Below are 27,169 nucleotides of genomic sequence, written 5' to 3'. Positions count from 1 at the left end.
GGAACCCTTTTGATTTTTTGTGTCATTTTCCAGTTTGTTTGAAAACACAATCATATTAAGAATTTGCTCGATAATTGGCTTTGAAAATACATCTAAAAAAAGAAGGCGGTTAAAATTGACAAGAGAAAGGAATAACGGACAACATACAGTATTGACAATAAGAATGTCACCTACATATCTATATGCTCATTAGCAAATGGAAGTTTTAATAATTTATAGCCTTACAGTGGGGCAAAAAAGTATTTAGTCAGCCACCAATTGTGCAAGTTCTCCCACTTAAAAAGATGAGAGAGGCCTGTAATTTTCATCATAGGTATACCTCAACTATGAGAGACAAAATGAGAAAAAAAAATCCAGAAAATCACATTGTCTGATTTTTAAAGAATTTATTTGCAAATTATGGTGGAAAGTAAGTATTTGGTCACCTACAAACAAGCAAGATTTCTGGCTCTCACAGACCTGTAACTTCTATAAGAGGCTCCTCTGTCCTCCATTCGTTACCTGTATTAATGGCACCTGTTTGACTCGTTATCAATGTAAAAGACACCTGTCCACAACCTCAAACAGTCACACTCCAAACTCCACTATGGCCAAGACCAAACAGCTGTCAAAGGACACCAGAAACAAAATTGTAGACCTGCACCAGGCTGGGAAGACTGAATCTGCAATAGGTAAGCAGCTTGGTGTGAAGAAATCAACTGTGGGAGCAATTATTAGAAAATGGAAGACATACAAGACCACTGATAATCTCCCTTGATCTGGGACTCCACACAAGATCTCACACCGTGGGGTCAAAATGATCACAAGAATGGTGAGCAAAAATCCCAGAACCACACGGGGGGACCTAGTGAATGACCTGCTGAGAGCTGGAACCAAAGTAACAAAGGCTACCATCAGTAACACACTACGCCGCCAGGGACTCAAATCCTGCAGTGCCAGACGTGTCCCCCTGCTTAAGCCAGTACATGTGTAGGCCCGTCTGAAATTTGCTAGAGAGCATTTGGATGATCCAGAAGAGGATTGGGAGAATGTCATATGGTCAGATGAAAAAAACTCTACTCGTTGTGTTTGGAGGAGAAAGAATGCTGAGTTGCATCCAAAGAACACCATACCTACTGTAAAGCATGGGGGTGGAAACATCATGCTTTGGGGCTGTTTTTCTGCAAAGGGACCAGGACGACTGGTCCGTGTAAAGGAAAGATTGAATGGGGCCATGTATCGTCAGATTTTTAGTGAAAACCTCCTTCCATCAGCCAGGGCATTGAAGATGAAACGTGGCTGGGTCTTTCAGCATGACAATGATCCCAAACACACCGCCCGGGTAACGAAGGAGTGGCTTCGTAAGAAGCATTTCAAGGTCCTGGAGTGGCCTAGCCAGTCTCCAGATCTCAACCCCACAGAAAATCTTTGGAGGGAGTTGAAAGTCCGTGTTGCCCAGCGACAGCCCCAAAACATCACTGCTCTAGAGGAGATCTGCATGGAGGAATGGGCCAAAATACCAGCAACAGTGTGTGAAAACCTTGTGAAGACTTACAGAAAACGTTTGACCTCTGTCATTGCCAACAAAGGGTATATAACAAAGAATTGAGATGAACTTTTGTTATTGACCAAATACTTTTTTCCCCAGCATAATTTGCAAATAATTCAAAAATCAGACAATGTGATTTTCTGGATTTTTTTTTCTTATTTTGTCTCTCATAGTTGAGGTATACCTATGATGAAAATTACAGGCCTCTCTCATCTTTTTAAGTGGGAGAACTTGCACAATTGGTGGCTGACTAAATACTTTTTTGCCCCACTGTACTTCAATTCTAATAAACTGATCCATGTGTAATATGCAGTATAAACATCAGATTTTATATTTAAAATGCCACAGATTTAATGTTAATTATGTAATTTAAAAAACTGATATGCTACACAAATCCATCAAGTTTTAGTCTGAGTCTGTAACTTTTGATGACACTTTAATTAAAGTTTTAAAAAAATTAACCTTTCATTTATCATAACTGGACAGTACTGTGGTAAAGTGATTCCAGGGGACAGGGTTGACATCCTTACCTGATTTCTGTAAGTGTGGATGTTACATGGTCTCCCAGTGTTTGTGTTTGGAAATAATGTGCCAGTTGTAGAGTATTCCTCCCAATTCTGAAGACATGCTGACAGAGTAAATCACAATTACATGCCCGTGTGAATGTGCCCTGTGGTAGCAACTTGAATGAAAAACTTCAGCCCCATTTAATAAATGGATGGATGGAGTTATTCTGAACAAGTTACAAAGAAAACATGATTTTTAAATGTAGCATTCACTTGCTAAAAACAACTTAAAACATTTCTATTCTGTGGAGGAAGTAAATTAAAGGTCATTTGGTATATTAAGTTCAGGAAAATCAGGTTTTTGAAAGACTCAGCAGTTTGATGCAAACTTCAGCCACTTTTGAAAACATTTTTGCCTTTGGTAAGCAGGGATAAAAACTAGCATATATAATAAATAATTTGCATATTTTAGGTATTACCCTCTTTCAAAACCGCATAGTCAAAAGCTGCCAGTTAAGAGAATCGGAAAGAATAAATGCTGTGGCTTTTGAGCTTATTCTATAGGATGCTGTGCCATCTGGACCTCAAAATGTCAGTAACCGCTGCTGTAATAAACCCACTGGACATGAAATTAGTGGACTAAAAAAATAATAACAACAACAACTTTGCATATATAATATAGTGTTTTAAAACTGACTTTAGTTCCTTAAAGTTGACAGCTCTGTGAATCATTTGGAGTTTAATGCTAGCACAAGGTCTTTACATTTCCAAGGTTTTATTGGTAGGTTGTGCTGAAGGATTTTAGACATGACTTAGAAGCTATAACACCTGCACTTTAGAATGGGTAATTCACTTGAAACTAAGCATGTCTGAGCCAGACCAGTACCTGCATGGGAGAACGGCTAAGACAAAGCTTGGGTTGGAGCAGGATGAGGTGTTAGTGAGGCTATTAAGGGCACTCAACCTGTGGTATGTGTGTGTGGATCTCAATGCCAAAGTGCAGTGACTCGGACATTGTGCTGTAAAAAGTGGTGGCATCCTTTCAAATGAGACATAAAACCAAGGTCCTGAATCTGTGGCCACAAAAAATCCTACTCAAAAAGATTATGGTGTTTTCCAATGTCAAGGTTAAATCGCCCACCATGGTCTGGTCAACCGGGACCCCTAATCATCCCCGGTCTCTAACTGACTAACTCTCTCTCTCTCATGCCTTCACCACCTAATAGCTAATGTGTGGGGAGTATAATAGGACAAGAATGGCTGCTGTCCCATCATCAAGGTGGATGCTACACATTGGTGGTGGTTGAAGTGGTTCTTCAATGTCTATGTAAAGTGCTTTGAGTAGTTAGAAAAGTGCTATGTAAAATTTAAGTACTACTACTATCATTAATGTAATTAGAAGCTGCCGCTTTTCATCTGCCAACATTCTCTATCAGCTCACTTCCTGGAAAACCAGAGCTGAAATAAAAAAAGCTGGGTGCATTTAAAAAAAAAAAAAAAAATCAAAAGAGGTACAAGAGTTACAAATGACAAGTCTGCAGATGTGCATTTACTGCAAATTTAGGCATTTTTATTTATTTTCACCAGAAACCACCACAGATTGAAATTATTTTTTTTCTTTTAAATACAAAAATCAGTTCATCTTAATTCACTTGTCATTTTTATTAGATGTTCTATTTACATCAAATTAAAAATTAACTCAGACTTTCAAACACATATTGAGACAGTAACATTCAATACTTCAAGTCATCACACTGCTTTTAAGTATCGGTTTGCTGGGAAAAAAATTACTTATCTTGGCAGAGTGTATTTGCAATCCCTCTGTTGATTTAAATTAGGAATTCTTTCATTTTCGACAATTGAAAAGATCAGGTTGTCTGACCACAGTTTTATTACCTTGGGGTTAGTGCTGGGCAGTATACCGGTTCATACCGAAAACCGTTTTTTATTTTTTTTTATGATATGGATTTTTCTTATACCGCAACACCGGTTTAAATTGCCTAAACGACGTTCGGAACGTGGCGCAGCGGGAAACTGTTCAAGTGGGGACATTTTTCACTGCTACACCGCTAAACACAGATTTGTTGTACTAGGGCTCTTTTTCACTGCTACACCACCAAATAGTGGGCGGTAGCATAGGTATGCTGCACGGTGAAAATGGACAGAGAGCCGAAAAAAAATTAGTCACGTCTGTCGCCTGGAGATGCTTTAGTTTTAAAAGGTCAAATGTGTAAAAACTTTCTATATTACTGGATAATACTGCAAGCCAAGTTGTACTTGTTTTATTTGTTTTCAATACAGTGTAATGTATCTGGGTACTGTGTAATACTGTGACAACATGTTCACTTTATTCTCGTACTTTGTCATTAAAGTAGAACATCGTAAACTAAACTTCATCGTAAAATGAATATTTAATTTACTAGATTTTCTCAAACCCCGTCATAAGTTATATAGCACATTAAATGCTTTGTGTTAAGTGTTCCCCAAGCTTCTTAAACTGACTTCCTCTGCACTAAGAGGAGGCAACGGCAGCAATCGCTGCACAGAATCCATTCACATGATATTTATGCTCTCTGAACATTTAGAATGCCAAGATAAATACTTGATATAAATAAATACTTGATATAAATTCTAAATGTTCAGAGAGCAGGAATATCATACAGTGAATGGATTCTGTATGGTGATCGCTGTCTCCTATTAGTGCGGAGGAAGTCAGTTTAAGAAGCGTAGTGATTAACAACTGGGTCGGGGAACACAACACAAAGCATTTAATGTGCTACATTAACTTATGACGGGGTTTGAGAAAATCTAGTAAATTAAACAATGATTTTCGGATGAAGTTTAGTTTACGACATTCTACTTTAATTATAAAGTAAACTATGAGAATAGAGTGGAAATGTCGACTTTATTCCCGACGTATAGTTTTTTTTTTTCTTCACTGTGGCCCTAATACGATTCCGTAGGGCTATACCACAGATACAATTATAAATGCAAGTTGCAGTTGTATTATTTATGTATATAGCTTAGCTTGAAGCAAGGTCCATATTAATGCAGTTTGCCTAAATGATAGTTCAGTTGGTAAAGATGTCATCACCAAGATTGCACTTGTTTTATTTTATTTTAATTTGGTGAATACTGTGTAATGCACCTGGGCTTTTGAAGCCTTGAAGTAATAGTGCAACTATCAGTAATAATACAATTATTTACTTTATTGTTACTATTTATTAGTTTAAATATTATGCAGTTTAATGATGGTAAAGTTGTTTTAAAAGTCACTTTAACGTGTCAGTGGACAGAGATTGTTAACATTAATGGAAAGTGTAGTTGTTTTACAAAAAATATTTATTTATTCCTTTTCTAAGACATGTTCAGTGCAATACAACTTTTGACAAGCACTTCTGGATATTTTCCCAAGTCTAAATACCTCTTTGGATGGTTGAAAATATGTTGTCAAAATTATAATTTAAGTTTTTGCAAAATTTGTTAAATAAAAAGGTTCTATATTTTGACTGCATCTGTCATGCAATGTGATTTCCTTCTCTTCATTAGTGCCACCCCCTTGAAAAGTATCACTTTATGGGGCAATGCAAACCTGTATTAATACTTGTATGCACATTAAAATGTTTTTTTTTTGTACAATGTACAATGCTCTTGACAGTGGAATAGGTTATTCTTAGCCAGTAATTGCAGTGGAAAATGTGTTTAACATCGACTCATGAATGGGGAAAAAAATATCGTCAAATACCGTGAAACTGGGATTATTTAGAAAAATACCGTGATATAGAATTTTGGTCATACCGCCCACCCCTACTTGGGGTCCTATTAATTTGAGAGGGGTCAAAAGATAAAACAACACGTTTAAAGGAAACCACACTGTAAAATGCACTTTAGACCTCCATTCATCTATCCATTTTTAGAACACACTCACAGTTTATAGGTTTTCATATTTTCTTGGGCTAATCAACATGCAGCACATTACCACTCTCTGGGGCCGGTATTGGTGAGCAGAACTACTTCACCTTAAAACCACAGTCACAGCCTTACCTTAAATATCTCAAAATACATTTGTCATAAACTAGCCACAACAAATTACATGCACCAAATGTGATATGCTTTGTTATTTTTGCCCCTTCAAATAATGGTTTAGAAGGAACTGTCTACTATAATAACCTCTACAAGACATATGCTGATAGTTTATGTATTGTATTAAACTCCTTCCAGCTTCCTCTAATTACAGCTGGGTGATCCATGACACAAGCTCAGCATACTTCACTTCCCAGTCAGAATGTAAGACCAACCGGGCATTGCCCTTTATTATGGCACTAGCAAAATACCCGCGCTTCGCAGCGGAGAAGTAGTGTGTTAAAGAGGTTATGAAAAAAAAAGGAAACATTTTAAAAATAACGTAACATGATTGTCAATGTAATTGTGTTGTCATTGTTATGAGTGTTGCTGTGTTTTATATATATATAAAATACACACACACACATATAAACATATATATACATATCTACATATATATATATATCTACATATATATATATATATATATATATATATATATATATATATATATATATATATATATATATATATATACATACATACATATACACATCCACATATCAACATATATATATACACATATATACACACACACGCTTTATGGGTGATGATTGTTTTACTCTTTTTATGTTTATTTTATTTTATTGTAGAATCAACTCCTATCTGCGCACAGCAGGGCAGCCGTGGGCGGATGCGTATGGTGTATTCACTCCATGTTATCGTGCATTGCGCTGTCAGTGGTATTTTGATAAAAGAATTTGAACAACATATAAGAAGCGTATAAATTATTAAACAGTAAAACATTAACATTTAAGAAGTAAAGTTACATTAAGTACTACTGCAGTGCCTTCGGGTATACCTCATTTTTTGTTTGCCCATTACATGCTTAAATGTATACATTTTTTGGTGCACCTACCCGAGAACACGCGACATATAACCGAGCGTGGGAGAAGCATGGATTTTAAACACGCGTTGAGTTCATCTGCTGGTCTCCCTCGTGGAATAACTGGTAATGTTTGACTAAAATCTACAGCGAGTAAAACGACATTACCTCCTATTTTTTTTTTTACGATCTCTGAGATCTTGCTTTTTTCGGTTCAAGGCTTCATAAGCTCTTTTATGTTGTATGGTGTACTTATCCCAAACCATCATCTTTGAATGTTGCAAGACTTTCGCCTTGTATGTAGATCGGGGTAATTACATTCATTGCATTCCTAGTCTGAATCACAATCTGATTGTATGGGTGGTTACCTGGCACTGTAGGGTTGCCACCCGTCCTTTAAAATACGGAATCGTGCCGCGTTTGAGAATGAAATTGCGCGTCCCGTTTTGAATCAATACTGGACGTGATTTATCCCGTATTTTTTTTATCATTTTTTTTTTTAAAGCAGCGTCTCATGCAAATCATCCCACACGCATTTTATGAAGATGCCTCCTTTCCTACTTTTGATTGGGTAATACTTGATGTCATCGTTAGTTTGATTGGTGTTTTTAACTGTCCAGTGAGGAGGGCGTGTCTTTTAAGTACAGTCTGCAAAGTGTTGGCACTGAGATGTGGCGTCAGCGCCATAGTTGAAGCCCCTAACGTTGCGGTCAGCAAGTCGGCTAACATCCGCCATGTGCCGTCTTTCAGTTGCGAGAAGCAGATCATAGAATGGTTGAAACTGTTGCCCCTAACGTTGCGCCACGGCGTGTGGTTCGTTTATACCTCGTGTCTTCTCATGAAACTTTTATCTCGCGAATATGTTATTGCAATCCGCAGCGGGAGCGTTTCTATAAACTTAATTTAAACTTACGTTTTACACCGTGCTTTGTTTCCCTTATGAACATGCTTGTATGCTTAACTCGCTCTGTTCTCAATTGTTTAATTAATTTTTTGGTCTTCGCTGTTTGCGGCTGTTCCTCCATTTCCCCCTACTTCGTTCTTTTATCTCGCGAATATGTTATTGCAATCCTTAACGGGATCGTTTCAATAAACTGATTGAAAATAGTTTTGCATTTACCTTTTTAGTAAAAGGCGAGCTTTTAAGCCTGAGAAATCACCCCGTAAATGCACACGTTTAATTGGACATGTGTTAATATGTATGGTTACACAGTATTAAAAGACAGTGAACAACGTCAGTTACCTTTCTTCCCGCGTTTGATAAAAGGCGAGCTTTTAAGCCTGAGAAATCACCCCGTAAATGCACACGTTTAATTGCACATGTGTTAATATGTATGCTTACACAGTATTAAAAGACAGTCAAAAATTAACGTCATTTACCTTCGTTCCCGCGTGTGACTCGTGCTGTAAATGTCTTCCTTGTTTTTAGTTCACGTGATTACGTAGGAGGCGTGATGACGCGATACGTGACTCCGCCTCCTCCATTACAGTGTATGGACAAAAAATATGTTCCAGTTATGACCATTACGCTTTGAATTTCGAAATTAAACCTGCGTAACTTTTGTAAGTAAGCTGTAAGGAATGAGCCTGCCAAATTTCAGCCTTCTACCTACACGGGAAGTTGGAGAATTAGTGATGAGTGAGTCAGTGAGTGAGTGAGTCAGTCAGTCAGTGAGGGCTTTGCCTTTTATTAGTATAGATACAGGAATGTAAGGCAATTGCATTTTTGTACACAAGACAAAAAATGTTAGCTGGTGAGAAATCTGGAATTTTTTTTCTCGTAATACTGTACATACTTGCATTTTATATAATGTGAGAATGTATTTTATGCATTTTTTGTTGGTATTGAGTGACTGTCACTGTTTTGAGGAAACATGCAAGTAAGAATTTCATTGTACCGAGTACACATGACAATAAACCTAAACTTGAATGACGGTGACACACTTTAAACTAAGACTAAAATTTATCTAGCAATGAAAGTAGAAAGAGAAAAGAAGTGGCCAAGATCTCACCTCTAAACTCTAATATACAGGCAAGTTTATTTGTTACAAGCAACCTTCATCTACTTGATAGATGCAAAAAGCCAAGCAAACACCTCATGCATGAATTGGGCCAAAAAGACATAAAAACTGGAGTCTTGCTCTACTATCCAAATGTCCCGACTGCTGAAACCAGGTATGCAGCTGTCCCTGCTGAAAATGGTCAGCTGATCTTGGATCTACTGTGGTCAATTTAAATCTGAAGGAAGAGTCCTTCCATTTCTACACTTGCAAAGAAACATCAACTGAACTGAAAAGCCTACCAAGTGCATAAGGACCAGTATTAAAATGCTCAAATATGATTGGACCAGTAACCTAGGACTGAATCTGGCCCATAAGACAGCAATATCTGATATCGCACAAATCCTTATTATCATTACTGTAGTAGCTAATGAGTTCATAATATCTAAACTAAAATTAACAAGTGTACTTCTAGTTAAGGGAATGGCTGTAAAGAAATGCAGTATTATACCAATTCTGAGGAAATCTTTGATCTGAAAATAGCTTTTCATTCTCAAATTCAAAAGACAGAGGAAAGTACAGACTCAATTCAATTTGCAAGCTGCTCTAGCCCAAGGACTACAAGGTCTAACTAACTGTAGCAGCAAAGAATAGTATCGACAAATGTATTATAATAAGGAGAACTGAAAATGATAACTTAAGTAGATAAACTAGGAAAGCAGAGAAATGCACAAATGTGAAAGTGGTACACAGCCTTTTCAGCCTGCTTAAATAGTATCTGACTTGGAGAAAGTGCAGTGAGCTAAATATACGAACTAAAGGTAAACCGTACAGCATAGAACACAACAGGGAACTCCTAGAATAAAAAAAAAGCAAGACAACACTGGAACACTCAAATTCATGCATGCATCCATTCATTTAAAGAAGCTACTAACTGTACTGTAATTTAATATCAGGATTACCACCACTCTTCCAGTAGCCTTTGCAGGTCAGGCAGGAGCCACCCTGGTACCAGTTCATCACAGAGTACGCTCATTTATACAGGATCAATTGATTAACATTGAATACCATTTAAAATCATATGGTCTTACGCACTGGGTGGGTGGATGGATGGTTCAGTATCACTGGATAGAGAGTATGCTAACAAATACCTTTTCCAAAGCTCACAAAACAAAAAATATTAACACAAAACAACATACCCCATTCCAATACACACAACATTTACTAAAAAAAGTAGAAAACTTCTGACTTGGCTTAGCTAAAGAGAATACCACACAGTCATAGTGAGATGTTGTTCAGGTGCATTGCCATAGGCATGAAGGAGACCAAGGACCATTTCCTGATGCACGTCTTGTCAAAAACTTCTTGGTTGAAAATCCTCAGTTTATATGTCATAAAGGTTGTACAGCATTGCTCATAATGGCTATCAGTTTCTCTCTATTATGAAAAAAAAATCTTGGAAGGAGACGAGACGTGATTTTCTCAGAGAGACACTTATACATCCCGTGAGACGAGTCCACGCCCGGGGCCAGAAATAAAGGATAAAGAGTAAATGACAAAGTAGAACGTTGTAAAGAATTCAAAAACATTGGAGCGGTACACATGCAGAGCAGGTTAGAGATAATGGAAGTACGGAAAAGAATACGAAAGATTGAATTAGCGCAAACAAACGGAAATTATTACTCGGGGAAATAATGGAGCAGCGAAAAGAGATCAAATATATTGTTTGGATTTAAACTTTAAGTCGAAGACTTGCAGATCATCTAACTTGTATTGCTAGCGAGAATTAAAAGATTCCAAAAACGTTGGGGCAGTATGAAGTCCCGTGAGACGGAGACTTTTAACATGAGATTGTTTCAGGTCACGCCCTACTTACAACTATTTTCAAACAAGACCATGGTCATCTAACCTCAATCATGTGAATGCTTTTGGCAGACACATTCCTGCGCTCTCAGTTCTTATAAATTTTATCAGGACAATAATTTTATTTGTTCTAGATGACACGTCAACGACTAAGCGAAGAAGAAAGAGCATGGACAAACATTCAAAAAAGTAGTTTTATTTTATTTATCATGATGTAAGTTCAAACACGGAATCAAAATTCAATGAGATCTTGAAGAAAAGTTAATTCCAAATATTGTTTTTACTAAAGTTTTAAAGTAAAAGTGAAAATAATGCATATGTAACAAATCCCATGATAATTTCTTAAAATTGTATATCCGGTTAACCAAACCCCGGGATGGGCGAGTGAAGCAAGCAGGGGGCAGAGCCCCCTAATTTTCGTAATTAACTTCTCTACTACCACTTCCAGACAGTCAAGAGTGCATCCCATAGCTGAGCTTGTCTTCTGAATCACCTTTCTGATTCGAAAGGCCTCTCTTCAAGTGATGTTACCAGCTCAATACACCACAGCATACAAAAAATTGCACTGGCCATCACAGAGTTATCCCTCCATTTCTTAAAACTGCATATTCATTAAAAGGCCATGAGAACCAGAGCATAACTTGGCCATATTTAGTATAAGGCAGGAGCCAGCTGTGGAGAGGACTGAATGTCTATCACAGTGTGTGTTGCGTGTCCCCACCCAAACAAGGAGTGACTGGGTCAAAATTCAAACTGAAGCTGTAAGGCAGCAACCCCAAACCTGTTATACAAAATTGTGAGATACATTTATATAAAGTAAGGAAGACAGTTATAATCAACTAATCAGGGAACTGGAGAGTGGTGACATGTTACATGCTGATTGGCATGTGTAAGAAAGAATTTCACTATACTCTGTATACACGACAAAAAATTAATCTGTAAAATTCCACTCTTCTGCTAATAAACCCATTTAAAAAAAAACATTCAAACATGACAGTTAGTTGTAGTGAAAGCCACTGCATGGACAGAAAAGTGATTAAAAGGCCAAACTATGCCACCTTCATTTTTTATACTAATTGTCACTAGTGGAACACATGAGTATTTGAGTGGTAGCTAAACAATTAAACAAACAAAAAAAAAAGCTTACTACCTGAAATAAGTTTGTTTTTTTAATACGTTTCCCCATCTAGAAGTGTGGTGGCCACTGTGCAACGATGAATGTCAAACATAAGGATCTCTATGGGAATGGCTTTGAGCAATACATGCACTCTGGTTATTTGGTAAAAGGCTAGTCTTATTCAAATTTTTTATATGCCATATGAGGTACTTGTGGTTAGCTGTTCCAGTATGTAAGAAGTGGGTTTAAAAGCCTATACAGATTTTCACCTTAATTTGCATTTCCACCAAGAGTAAACAAGGATGCAATGTCAGCATTACAACTGCAAGCCCCATATTTGCAGTAGTAAACCACATAAAGAGTAAATCCTGCTGTACTGAGTAAGAGACACGGAGGAGATAGTAGTGGGCTGGACATTTAATGTACATCTTACGTGCAAATTCATTGTTTTGGCTAGGCTTTAGCTAACTTTTGCAACATTAACTAAATTGTCAAATATCAAACCTTGAATGGTTTTTAAAGAGAAACTGACACAGAGAAATACAATTAGATGTAAATATATGTTGTTATTTGTGAGATGTAGACATACACTGTCAGGTGTACTGCTGAACAAGGAGCTCAAAAGCTAAAAATAATGCCAACTCTCAAAAACCATCTATGGCTGGGGTCCTAAAAAGGTTAGCCAGCAAACTCCAAAGTCATCTCCAAAGGGGCAAAGGTAAGGTAAGAGATAGTTTCTGTTAAGAAAACAGTACACCATCATTCTTTCTCTGTTCTCTTTTAAACAGAAGAGCAGAAATCAATGTCCACAAAAAAGTCTTTTCAAGATTTAAATACAACATTATTGAAAGTACCAATCTCAGAAATATAAGCATCTTGACTGTTTTGGGCATTGAAGCTGCTAAATACAATGGTAGATGAGCAGCTCAAATGCAAGACTTTTAGCCTAAAGGACAACAGAGTTTGTAGCTGTGGCCAGGTTTTTGAGGAATGCTGCATTTTGAAAAGAAAACAAAATGGGATGAACAAGGTCAGTGTTTTTTTATTTTAGTTTTGATGAATATTCAGTGATAATTTCTCACATCCCTTGTGAATTTTTCTAATTAATAAATGGTAAAGCACACTGATAACTCCATTGCTATGTTTGCCATCAAGGAGTGTGGTGTGGTCATAACACAGACACTGAAACACCGCAAATTGAAACACAACCCAAGAACTCGATACAGAACAAATACCTGCTTATCACTTCAAACCCTGAAAAAGAAAGGCACGATGCTTGGCTTTAATGCCTACCTTCTGAAGCAGCATTGTCCAGCGGAGGCACATCATCGGTCACAGAAAAATCCAATGTGGCTCCAGCTACCTCCACCATGTCCTCATCGCTGGTCCCACTGTGTGTGCTGTTGAAGCTTTCTCTGCGGTAGCCATGATTATACATTCTTGCCAGTTAATTGCCTGAAATTAATCAAACAGTAGAAATGACAAGCCTATGTAACTGCAAAGCATGCCAACTGGGATTCTTCTTAGTGTTTATAAAATGGTTTGTGATAGAACTTGTTATGAAAAGCACAATGTTAAAAAGAAAAGCTCAAACTTTTGTGCTCTTTACTGCTGCCAACATTTTATTAGACTTAATCTTATTAAGAGATCTCCACACCCACAGGAATTGATTACCCACCCACAAATTTAGGACGACTTTTTTTTTTGTGGAATCAAGTATGTGCAAAATTGTAATAATGCAGGTTGAGTCTGGCAAAAACTTATACAAGTTCCTACAGAGAGGGGTGAGGATGGCTTTTGCTCTATCCCCCAATAGGAAAGCTGGGTTAACGCCCCGGTATCATTTTTGAAAGAAAATGCTTGATGTTGTGATACAAAAATTAGCTACTGGGAAATAGTCAAGTCAAAGTAAGATGTGTAGTTTGGGGTCATTATTAAATATCATGTGCTGCTAAAAAGTGCTTGGTTATGTTGGCCATGAAACAGATACATGGCTTAGGATTTAAAATATTTTTATATCATTATTTTCACTTTGCTTATCCCGAAGAACACTGCAGTGTCAACAAGCTGTGCTATGATGATTAGGTCACCCCATCTTCAGCAACTTCCTCCAATACCTCCTGGGGAATTTCCAAATGCTCCCTGACCAAAAGACAAGTATAGTCCATCTAGCAATGTGTGTCTGTTTCTCTGTCTCCTGCCAGTGGACTGAGCCTTGCACACCCCCTGCAGAATAAATGCCCAAACCACCACAAGCTATATGCACAATTTGCTTCCACTTAATCTGGAAAATAAAAAGGTTCTAGTCCAAGGTCCTCCCATATTGCTGAGCTTCACACCCTGTCATGATGAATAAGTGAAGTAATTTGGCACAGGAAGCTCATTTTGGCTGCTTGTTTTCTCACTTCATTCTTTAACCCACTGCCCAGACAAGGATAGGGGTGTAGACTGACTAATAAATCAAATGTTTCATCCAGGGACTTGACTCCCACTTCACCTGAACAAACTAATAACTGCACCAATCTCATAATCCTCTCTTTTCACACTTGACAAACAAGACCCAAAGGTACTTGAACTTGCACACTTGGGGCAGCTGCTCAGCCCTTATTTGTGACTATTTTCCCTTGAGGGAACCAAGATGTTGGATTTGGTGGTGCTGATTCTCATCGGCAACCACATCACACTCCCCTGTGAAATTTTCCAGTAGGCTCCAGAGATCACAGTTTGATAAAGCAAACGGACAACATAAATTTGCAAACAGTAGTGATGCAGGCCTTTGGTATCCTCAGCTACACGTTGATATCCTCTCCAATAATTCAATGATCCTTAAACCTTTTTCGTATGCAGATGAGTACACCAGATAAGCCAGTTTGCCATGGGTAACCCTAAGAGGAACATTACTGTATATAATGTAGGTCTCAAAATTCAAAGTTCAAATTTAATGTTGCATATTTTCAGTATGTGTGAATAATTCACATAAAGACCGTCAGGTATATCTGAAGTAAAATAATGCTATTAAGAGGCAGGATTTTTGTTACAGGATATTTTTTTGAAGTGTAACATTCAGAAAACTTCATAAGCTGCCTCCATTTCCATTCTATTACAGAGGCAAAGAGCAGCTACATTTTCATAAGATGTATCCAAATTCATTCAGGCAGATACAGAATGATGACTCACTTTGAGGAGTCTGTTGCTGCAAATTTTTAAATGCAGAAAAGCAAACTATACTATATTGTAATACTTGGTTAATCAAATTAATTTATTAGGATGTGTGGCAGTGACAGGGTCAGTTTATTGTTCTTATATCAGTGGGTTGGTGCTGATATTGGTGTAAATTAACATTTATCTACGCAGAACTCTACTCCACATTGCACCAGCATCGTACTAATAAAGGTGGGGTGGTGTGGGTAGTGTGCATTACAGATTATTTTCTGTCCCCTGCAATCCTGATAATAGTGCAATATGCGTAAAAATATTGCAGTATCAATACACTGAGGGTACATATCTGATTTTTATTATTATTTGTGCCATATGTAGATATTGGAATTGAAACAGTGCTAACTTTCAAGAGTTCGGAATGTACTTTACCAACATGCACTTTTTTTTGACATTTTAAGTGATGGCATACTACAAACATTAGTACAACTGCATAGATTTGTATACCTGTCACTGACTTAGAACACACAATATTGGCTGATATAGCTGGAATGAGTAAAAGTGGTACAGATGTTGACGTGCCCTGTGACGGACTAGTGTTCTCATCCAGGGTTTGTTCCCACCTTGCATCTTAGCAAACTTCAGCTCCCTGTAACCCTGGTAAAACAGATAGGACCATACTAAAATGGGCCCACATGAAATATGCCCTTGACTGATAAACACTGTGTAAGAAATGTGGGGCTTTCAAAGTTACCACACCTCGTCTTAAAACATCACTCATTATAAACTGTGGATTTAGACATCTTACAGCAGCATAGTCATTTCATTTACCTGTTCCGTTCACCCATGGAAAAAAATAATGAAAATGTAATGGGACTGCTTCTGTAAGGGCAGTGAAATGATCCGTGGGATGTAAACAGAAACTCAGTTGAGTGGAACTCATTGACCTGCCACATGACTCCATAAAAGAGGGATTGAGTCAAAAGTCCAGGAAGGATGGGCAGTCTTTTCACAGTACCAGAGAGCAACTAAACTTCAAATATCACAGTAAGGCACACTGCAATAAAGAAGACAGTTCACAATAAAGCCATTTACAGTGAGATGTTACCCAATACATTTTACAGCAAATTCTTTAAAGTTGTCTTTGGGTTCTACAGCAAATTTGCTTTAAAATCACTTTTGGAAATATTGCTCACTGTGACAAATGCCATCATGTAAGATGATATATTAAAAAAAATAAACATTAAAGCTTTGTTGGCACGATAGGCACGATGTGGTATTTTCAAATTTTCATTACAATAATTTGCCTAGTGTGCATGTGCACCCCCCATAAAGAACTGGAGCCCAGGAATAGTTCCTGCCTTGCACCACTGCTACTGTGAGATACATCAGACCACTATGTACTGGATATAAAAAAAGTTAAGAAGATGAAAGGTTTAACATGTACACAGAAGCAAACTAAATTTTAACTTCCCATAAATGTATGCCACCCACGTTGGAGTTTCAGGTTTCTGTTTCCATTTCAGTTTACAAAACAAATATCACTACCTTGTTCTGAGTAAAGTACTCACCTATCCATTTGTCATGGAGTCTATCCTGGCAATGCCGGGCACAAAACTAGAAACAACCCTACAGTTGGCATTCACCCATTATACACATGCCCTGATTTACTATCCATTTGATGTGTGCTAAAGGCAAATACTTTACTCATTTATCTATTTAGTTACTTACAGCCACTAGCAACCAATTGATTAATGCTTTGCCAAGCTTTCCAGTCAATGGTTACGCCTTTCAATTCTAGGAATTCTTTTTTCAGCATCTTCCCTGTTAGTAATAGGAGAGTGGGCACACAAATTAACAGTACCATACTAACACTAGGTGGCAGCACCTAACCACAAACATTTATGACACATTACTGTAAAACATTTATTTTATGTGTGTTCATTATTAACAGAGTAATTAGGACAGAAAAGAGAAATCAGGAATACAAATTAGAGAGAATGAACACAAACTTTAATGGCAAAGCTTTTAAAAAAATGACATCTTTATGAGGCCTTCCAAATATGCTAAGTCATGTAGCCAGACATTTATGAAAGCAAAAACAGGAAAGATTACAAACTAAGCAAGAACATCCGTAGATAAGATGTTTAACAAGTTGGTTTGCTATAAACTGATGACCCCAGTATAACTTAACACACACAAATAAAGTAATGTAGCAAGGATTTAAAAATTAGTAAGATAAGTAGAAAACAAAGCTGAATCTGTAGGCAGCTGACAAGCAGGCACACTGAACTCCTTAAAGTTCTGAAGGGTACCAAATGTGACCCAATACCAGTGGGTAATGGTGTACAAAGGATCTTTGTTCACGTGAGCGGATATACAATGGATATAAATAAATGGCACACTTGTTAGAACATGATATCACTTTCAGAAACATGTCTCAATAACATTTGAACTACTTCAGTTAAGTTCTTTTAAAAGATGCAAGGATTAAAATGACATCAAAATTACAATATCTTCAGATGTTTTGCTAGTGGAGGAAGGTATAAGGCTTTTTATACATTAAAATATGCCAGATTTAAAACAATTGCAAATGTTTATCAAAAACACTTTTTAGGACATAACCTTTCCACAAGTTGATCACTATGAGAGTGGTCCATGCAACAGATGTGACAAGATGTTTAGTTCCTGCTTTATTTTTCCTCAAATAATACACTGCACACCTCTGCAATGACAGTGTGTGTTACAGGAAAAATTAAGCAGTTTTTATGCATGACAAGCTAGATTAACAGCAGATGGGGCAGCACTCAGTTGCGGGATATTTTACACATTTATACCAGACTCTACCAAGCAAAATCCTTTCCTTGTAAAAGCAAAGCGTCCTCTATAAGCCTCTTGCTTTTGCAAAGCAGGACAACAGCCGTTAAGTGCATCTTTGATTGTAAAAGCACCTCCTACCCTTTTAAAATCTGTTAGAAAAAAGTCTAAAAAAGGACAAAGCTTTTGAGTTCATCATGTTAAGATGCCAGAATTAAAAAAAGATACAAAATGCCCTGCCTTAATCTTTACACTTTCCATACCAATGGTATACAATTTTCCAACATCAGATCCATGCCCTCTGTATTTTATTCCCATACCCGACATTAAGAATGGGCTTTTGGTCCCTTTCTCTGCTTGTACCTGGAGTGCTGTTGACATCTTCTTACCCATATTTTTGGGCATATATCCATAAAAATACCCATATGAAAATTCTGAAACACATGGAGCTCCAAAGATTTTGGAAATCCGTAGTGAAAATTAAGAGGTTTGTGGTGCTTTGAAATATTTCTCAACTTGAAGTTCTTGTAGGTGCAGACAAGAATTAGGAGGAGTTAACTCCTGGCAAGGAGACTAAACATACTGTACATGCCACACTCATTTTTAATATTTCTATATCACTCTTGTCAAGTGCACAGAATATAATTAAAATTCTTATCTGCATCTGCTTATTAGCATGTGAACACATCAACACTCTTCAGTGCCATGACTAGTGAGTTTAACTGCCTTACCTTAAAACCTTGGCTTTCGTTACTTGAAAGATCTCACAAAATGTCTAAGTATCATGCTTTTACCAGGACTCCATCCCTGGCTTTGATGGATTCTTTTTCATTCATTTTCTTGGTTTTGCCATTTTTCATTAATTACTTAATTTTATTTATTAAATTTAGGGCATAAATAATAATTGTGCATTACATTGTTAATAAGTATAGGGTCTTTGACTCTTTACCCTGCAGAGGGTGTCTTGACTTATAGAGTCTTATAGAGTCACTAAAAATTACAATTTCACCAGCATGTCTAAACTTTTTAATACTGCTGTATGCATTATATGCTGATTTTGTTCTTTACTGTGTCAGTTTGTGTTCCGCCTAGCATATCTGTAAACATGCAAAGCATCAAAGACTCAATACAAAAAAAAAAAACAAAACACGAAAATTTTGTGCACGTCGCCATTGAACATGGCTGCTAGGAATAAGGGAGCACTGCTTGTCCCATGCTGACAAGACAAATCCTGTTTAGTCTTCTGCTATTGTTATTTGCCTGGCAAAGGCAATTTACATTGAGATGTCCACCAGATAACATCTTCCTTTAAATAAATTTCAATCAAGTAGCACTAATTTGCATTAGGATAGTAGGTCACTGCTTCTTTCCCAGCTCTGTCTTACTAACTTTTCATGATGACCATAGAATAAGCAATGCATTTACCTTTAGGCTGACCTCACCGATACAGTTAGTTCAGGAAAAGAAGACGACAATGAAGACAACCTGTTTAAAACTTTTTAATGGGGCAAATGTATCCATAACAGGACAAATAAACACATATTTAATTATTTTGATAACAATTCAGAAACATGTACAGTCTAAAAATCTACCATTTTTAACCAGATGTGCACACCCTCCCCCAAGAAATACAAAATGTACTAGAGATGCTTTAAAAAAAGTGTATGTTTAAATAGCAACAGGAAAAATGAAATTATGGACTTCCACTCCATACCTGATGATTAATATGAACTCTAGTTTAATGACACAACAAAACTGGAGGGATGACTTGCCATGTCTTCTCTGTGAGAGCAACAGGAATACACCCATCGAAATCCTGCAATAATGCAGTTTTGATCTGACAGAACTTCCCAGAGTCAGGGAAGCAGCAGCTCCATGCGCAATTCAGCAGAGACGCCACAAACATTGATGACTTCTCTATTTTTTTTTTTAAACTTAATTTATACTTTTAGAGTGTCCTGTTTTGTCAGAACTACACAGATATGTTATGATTATTATTATTTGACATTACTGTCTGGATAAACTGGTCTGCTGTAAGATGTGCAGCATATAAGCAAGAACAAAAATCTAACAAAAAAAACTATAGCATTTGTAAACAACTTCTTTTATATATTGCACAAAGATACAAAAAAATCCAACCCCATAACATTTTTAAATAAATTACTAACTTCAAGTTCTGTCTGATATTGCACAAAGATATCAGGAAAAAAAATAAAACAATTGTAAAATTCTACACAGTAAATTTACAAGTTGTGTGACAGAAACACCAGTCTGTCCACAGCATCTGGCTTCAGAGCAACCCCGTTATGTGTTACAACTCTTCCTCCAGGGCAGAAAGACCTCTCAGAAAGGTTGCTTGAGACAGGGATGCACAGGTACTTTTTTGCAAGAGTCCCTTATTTGGGAAAATGTACTTCTTGTGTTTTACACCACTCAAGTGGATTTATATCACTGTCCACCTTAGGTGTCATCAAGTAGCTCTTGATCTCTTTTTCAATGGCAGTGTGCAAAGACTCGCCTTCTCTGAATTCCTGAATTTTTGTTTTTTTTTTTTGTTAAAAAAAAAAAAAAAAAAAAAAGCTGCTAAAAGACTTATTTTTCTTTTTACAGCAATGGGGGCGGATGGAGCAGGGCAAGGAGGCAGGGATCAATGTGAGTGTTTTAAGTACTAAAGAAGAAGAAGAAGGAAAAAAAGTGCTTCGGAATTGAGGACCCCCAAACAAGAAGGCTTGTGAATTCAAACCCGCCCAATAGACATATGCTTCTTACGGAAATAAAAATGATCCATTCAGAAGTATTATGTAATTTGTTCAAACAGATTAATAATTCATTCAAAATCTTTTTTTTACCCCCCAAATTCAATTCACAGATGGTGAAAAAAGTTGCTGAGCTATCTTTAACGCCAAACAATTTCTGACATAGTTTATAGATATTGCTGTCTTTTAAGCAACATCAGTCTTTTCAAAGCCAAACCACCTCCAGACGAGTGAGATTGATCCACGTTTTGCAATTAAATCGAAAGATGTAGATTGTGAGGGGTTTTTTTATTCCCTGGTGCTGTTTGCTCACTCCATTTTAGGCAGCTATGTTAGCTTCACTTGTGGTGCGCTGACTGTGCACACATGCGCATCGTCTATCCTGTTAGGTTACATGAGGCAGTGAATGAGAAGACCCTCAAGGGGTGTTTTTTTTTTTTTTTTTTTTTTTTAAACTGTTTTTTGCAAACCGAGTGACATACTTGAGAATTTCTGTTCACATATCGTTAAAACATCAATTAAGATACTATCGTAGATGATACAGTACATATCACACACTCCTACCCTGTAACATTCCAAAAAAAGTTGGGACAGTAAAGGATTCACCACTTGTAATGTAAAAAGACATTTTCTCATGGAGGATACCAAACGATGAAGCTTTTCCGGTGTAAAGACTTGTTTGTAGGAAGAATGGGACAAAATTAAGGTATGCAACAGTATGGAGCCGTCGTCACATTTTTTCACTTCAACACTCTCCACACTTTCTCTGCTGGGGACAGGTCAGGACTGCAGGCAGGCCAGTCCAGTATCCGTACCCTTTTCTTCTGCAGCCATGCCTTTGTAATGTGTGCAGAAAGTGGTTTTGCGTTGTCTTGTTGAAAGATGCATGGACGTCCCTGAAAATGATGTCGTCTTGAAGGCAGCATATGTTGCTCTAACATCTTAATGTACTTTTCTTCATTTATGCTGCCATCACAGAAGTATAAATTACCATGGCCAAGAGCACTGACACAAGCCCATACCATTACTGACCCTGGCTTTTGGACTTGTTGCTGGTAACAGTATGGATGGTCCTTTTCTTTGGTCCAGAGTGCACAGTGTCCATTTCTTCCAAAAAAGATCTGGAATACTGATTTGTCTGACTACAATACACATTTCCACTGTGTGATAGTCCATCCCAGATGCCTCAGAATCCAGAGAAGTGGACACCATTTCTGGACATCGTGAACATAAGGCTTCTTTTTGCACAGTGGAGTTTTAAGTGGCATTTGTGAATGTAGCTCTGTATTGTAGTGCTTGACAAAGGTTTGCCAAAGTAATCTCTTGCCCATGTGCTTATATCAACTAGTGATGAGTGACAGTTCTTGATGTAGTGCTGTCTGAGGTATCAGATATCACAGGTGTTCAGCTTAGGCGTGTGTCCTTGCCCTTTACGCAGTGAAATTCCTCCAGATTTCGTGAATTGTTTAATAATATTATGTATTATACAGGGAGAAATATGCAAATCCCTTCCAATCTTTCTTTGAGAAAAACATTGTTTCTAAACATTTCAATAATTTTCTCAAGCATTTGTTGACAAACTGGAGATCCTTTGCCCATCTTTGCTCCTCAAAGACTCAGCCTTTGGCGGATACCAAATCATAATTACAATAACCTGTTGACATCACCTATGTGAAATCACATCATTATTTTACCTCATTACTGGCCTTAAGTTGCCCCCGTCCTAACTTTTTTTTGTTTTTTCATTTTCCATAATATCCCAACTTTTTCTGCTTTAGGGTTGTATATAGAATCAGGTACAATAAAGACTGCCACAAATAACATTACAATAGAACTCTGTCTTCCGGGAGGGGTATGTTCCTAGATATTGCATGCAGTGGAAAAATCCAACACAGTGACAGTTCCCTCATAATGAATCTAAAATACATTACACATGGTTTTAACCATACTGATTACTGGTCATAATATGCATACACATCAAGAGCTTCAAAAATAAAAATAACACCATCGAATTAGGATCTGCACGAGACAACAGCAGAGAAGACAAAGCATTTCAAACAAGGAACATACAGCTAGAGAAAGAACAGAGTGTAGTTTCACAATAAATAAATAAATAAATAAATAGCTGTTAGCCAGACAAGACCACCCACTGGCAAATGAGACATTAAGGTAATATGCGAGGAGTGCATCATGTTACTCCTTATGCCTCCACATGACGCAGTAAATGAAACAGAGTAAATGCAAAGATGGCTTTGAGGCAGAATGAAAATATGGGAGAAGTACATCGGGCTCCTATTGGCACCACCGTGTTTCTACACTCTGGTGGTTGAAGATGGAACAAAGAGTATGGGAAGTTCACACGTTGCTGTTGTCTCTGTCACTGAATGCCTAAGCAAGTGACACAAAACCAGAGTATGAAAGGCTCTTAATGCACCATATAACCAAAAAAAAAATTGTAATTTTTATATTCCAACAATAATTCATTTGTGATTTTAGAATATTATCTCTCTATTACAAGGGTCTCCAACACGTAGCTTGCCAAAGTGTTAATGAATCCTACATAAATTTGAAAACTTGATTAGTCAAATTAGGGGTGGGCGATCTTTCCAAAAAATCATATCACGATCCACAATCTGAATTGCAATCTATCTTTTCAATGTGGCATACACTTAACAGAATATCCGGACTCAAACTCATCAAGACCTAAGTAAAACTTTGAAAGTTCAATTTCAAAGTTGAATTCAATTGTTCTCTTGTTCGCTAGCTAAGCAGAGTTAAGGTACATGCCCCGAAGCTGGCGAGTGAGTGAGGAGAATCCCCCACATCCCCTAACACCCCTGCTGCCTTTTTCTCGGATTCACACAAATAAATCGGTACCGCAGGTGAAATATGATACATAGTGAAATAACAGAATTCGCAAAATTCACCGGAATGTTCAAGCAAATTATAGAAAAAAACCCGATGTAAATCTTAAGTAGTTCTCTAGTGAAAAGTAGACAGACATGCATACTGTACATAGACATTGGATTTTGTATATATTAGTAAACCTTCAAAATAACGTGCAGTTAAAGTCTCAACAGCATTCTCAGCATTTCTGGACGTTAGTTGAGCGAGATAACTATAAGAATCTTCACCAAGCACCTCTGAAAATGTCTGCTTTGTTTGGGTCTCCATACCTCTGAGTCTGCTTTTTCTGACATGAATGTCATGAAATCAAAGTTCAGAACAAGATGAACATTTAAATGACTCCATAAGAGTGAACCTAAGTGGCTACACTCCACCATACACCTGCCTCTCTTGTTGACTCCATGCAGTGCCAGTCAACTAACTAAAAAACACATCACAGATGCATAACTAAAAAAAACATCACAGATGCAACTGGACATGTGAATAAAGTGAAACAGTGACATGTAACAAAATGACAAATGAATAAGTAATATATGTGTATTTGTAATTGCACTGTTTTGACAGCATTCATGTTTTAATTCAATAGTGTAAGATACACTAGAAAATGCATACAGACATACAAAATACACTTGCAGGTGAACTAAATATTTTTTGTGATGTTTTAATGCAAAATGTGAGTTGTGGACACCAACATTTTGTAAATGTTCATGCAAAACAAGCTTATTCAGCTTGCTTGGGTTGAAATAAGCTAAGAGAAGAAACGCTGTAATATTATAATTTTACAGCGAACAAAGACAGGCTCAGTAAGAGTCAGACTGAGCCAAAAGTAATCCTGTTCCTAGACTCCTTAGTCACTGGACAAGACTGCTTTCCTAAAAATTACACGTGTCCAGCTCACTTTTTTCATTATTCACATAACTAAATGTAAAACAAATCCACCCACTGTCTTGAAACTTTACTTTGCAGTATAGTGCTTCAGGGAGCTGAACTCTACCCTGGCAGCATTGGGTACAGAGCAGCAACCAACTCTGGAAAGGATAACAACTGACAGCTGGACACAGAACCTCACAGCAGGGCAGTTTATTGTGACCAACAAACCTAACAGTCTTTATTTTAGGCCAGTCTTCCAAATCAGACAACTGCCACTCATCAATCCTCACACATTTACTTAATTACTTAATCGTATCAAAATGTGTTACATTTCATGTGTCTCTAAATGGAACTGCTGTGAATTAAGAGATAACAAAGACATACTCGAGCACAAAATACTCACTCTCTCTAAAGTCTGATTTTGGCACACTGAGAAGGGTAGTAGTCATCTTAGGGGGGGGAGGAATGAAAATCCCCCACTAAGCAGATTCACCTCCTCTGGCCTTGTTACTCAAGAACAAAAAGTACACAGCAAACCACTATCAGGAATATGCCAGAGAAACACACAGTGGAGGGGTGCGTGATGGGCAAAAATGGGGAGTGGACCTGGACCCCATTCACAGTGCAACTCACTTCAAGGCTAAAAGTGGGCAACACACCACTCCATACTGGGTCTTTGGACCGTAAGTACTGAACACGTGCAGAGTTTACAAGGAAAGACTCCTGTTCGGAAATCTACAATGGCGACAGGCACTACTAGAAAATGACAAGGTTACCTGCTGTGTCGCCGGGTTGTATACTTAGTACAAGCTGTAGCCTTGTCACCTCTACAGAGTTCTGTGAAATTCTTGCATGTTAAACCAACATACAACACCTCTGTAGTCTCCAGCGCCACGATAAACAACACTTCATTTTAATTGACAGAAAACACGAATCGGTTTAACAGACGGCTCAATGTATAATCGTCATTTAAAAGGGCGAGCCTCAATCGTTCATGGGCTTAATGTTCTTATCTTATAGCTTAAGAATTACCAAGAACATACCTTACTTAAGTTTTCACTTAGTCACATTAAAGAGACAATGCACGAAATAAACTAAGCGTAACACTATTAAAATTATTATAATAATAAAAAAACCCTCCAAGTCAGGCCACTGGGTTCGGGCTATATGTTGCTACTTTCTAGGTTACCAGATGGTTCTTTACTACAATATCTCCATGTAATAAAACTTACAGGACTGCACTGTCGCAGTTTGGTGTCACCAGCTAACCAAACTCGTATTACTGGAATGCGGGAATAACGTCGGAGTAGTTGGATTAAAAAAAACGACGCAGAATCTAGGAGTGTGTATATAATAAACAGCTTAAATGTTTGTTTGCTTTTTTTAAAAAAGGCCTTTCTTTAATAGCTTAAATATAAAATAAAAACGCGGGCCCCAAATTTAATTTTTTTTTTTTCTGTTAGCAAAAGCGCAATTAGCACCTCCTTTTCTCTTCCTAATGGGGGCGAAATCGGTCCTCAATCAGGAAACCTATATCGTATACAAGAGGAAATGACTTTACTGCTAAGTCCTAAAGCTAATCGCTATTAGACTTTATCCAGGAAGGATGGAGGTCTTTCACGTGAAAAAAAAACAGCTGGAGGTTTGACGTGCCCGGTTTCGCAATGTTCACCGGGTACAAACTCAAAAAAATGCAAAAGGTAATTTTGTGTTTTTTTTGCACCGTCTATTTTGTCGGGTCATGAGAGTACCACAATGAGCAAATCCGTCAACACACATTACAGCTGCCCCATTCTCTGTCCGGCCAAAACGGATCGCTCACAGAGATGACCCGCGATCAAGCAGGAGGAAGCCCAGTCGTCCTGCGCGGTTATTTTTCTGCGGGTTAAGCCAGACCACTAAACCGGTGAACATCACGTTTCATACAGAACACCTTCTACTATGTTTTTCTGGAATGTGTTTAACTTAAAGGATGCTTACCGTCCTGGCCTGTGTCAGCAGCGGAGTTTTGACTCGGGAGTTGTGACGAGTGTGTCTTGTGACAGGGGTCTTAATTGCTTTTTTATCTTAGAACTCCGTCGTCTCCCGTCCACGCGTGCCCCGCTGGCTCCCGCGGATGAACACGACCTCGACTCTTCATACCACTGGCTGCGACCGCAGCAAACTGTCAGGGAAGCCTCTTTCACACAAATACGCTCGTTTCGGTCTAAGTGAGCAATAGTAGCAAAAGGAAAAAAAAACGAGTCTCCCAGCGACTGCTCTCAAATTAGCTCAGCTGTCTGTTTGGACGACAAGTCGAATGCGGAGCTACGGATGGCAACGTTCTGTGAATCAGCGGAGAGGAAGTGGAAGTACGCAATGTCTGACTACAAGAAGGAACGTCTGGGACTACAAATGAACGCAGAAACGGGTATCTAGCACAGAAATGTTTTCGGCAAACTGTTTTCAATATACGTTTTAGTTTCTAATGCATATTGAAATATCTTGCCTTTTTACACATTGCCTACCGTCCTTAAAAGATGACATGGACATGCAAATAAACCTCGTTACGTATACGAATTATATTTATGTATTCAGTCATCGTTCCTAAAATTGTGGTTAATCAAATCTAATTTATAAGACTAGGTGTATGGCCACAATTAAATCCACTGTTAAGATAATGCATACAATAGAAAATAATCGGTAAGTAAGGATTAGCTCG

The 27,169-nt window shown here is 37.7% G+C and overlaps 1 protein-coding gene across 3 annotated transcripts in view; it reads right to left on the bottom strand.

Moving 5' to 3' along the window:
• The window catches only part of clcn5b (chloride channel, voltage-sensitive 5b), an 85,839-nt gene extending 59,048 nt beyond the window's left edge, over positions 1-26,791 (bottom strand). Inside the window, exons 1-2 of one of the 3 annotated variants that reach the window (XM_028815525.2) lie at positions 26,449-26,790; positions 13,256-13,417 (exon numbers count right to left, since the gene is read on the bottom strand). In XM_028815525.2, the coding sequence (XP_028671358.1) occupies positions 13,256-13,400 (145 nt within the window). In that variant the 5' untranslated portion in view covers positions 13,401-13,417; positions 26,449-26,790. Of the gene's footprint in view, positions 1-13,255; positions 13,418-16,689; positions 16,710-26,448 lie in introns of those variants that run through there. The other 2 variants (XM_051934499.1, XM_051934501.1) reach the window with 2 other exon arrangements.
• Between the last annotated feature and the right edge of the window lie 378 nt (positions 26,792-27,169).

Source organism: Erpetoichthys calabaricus, chromosome 12 (genome assembly GCF_900747795.2).
Source record: "Erpetoichthys calabaricus chromosome 12, fErpCal1.3, whole genome shotgun sequence".
Classification (NCBI taxonomy): domain Eukaryota; kingdom Metazoa; phylum Chordata; class Cladistia; order Polypteriformes; family Polypteridae; genus Erpetoichthys; species Erpetoichthys calabaricus.
The sequence above is the reverse complement of the archived record's forward strand: the minus strand, read 5'-3'. Positions and strand labels throughout refer to the sequence as shown.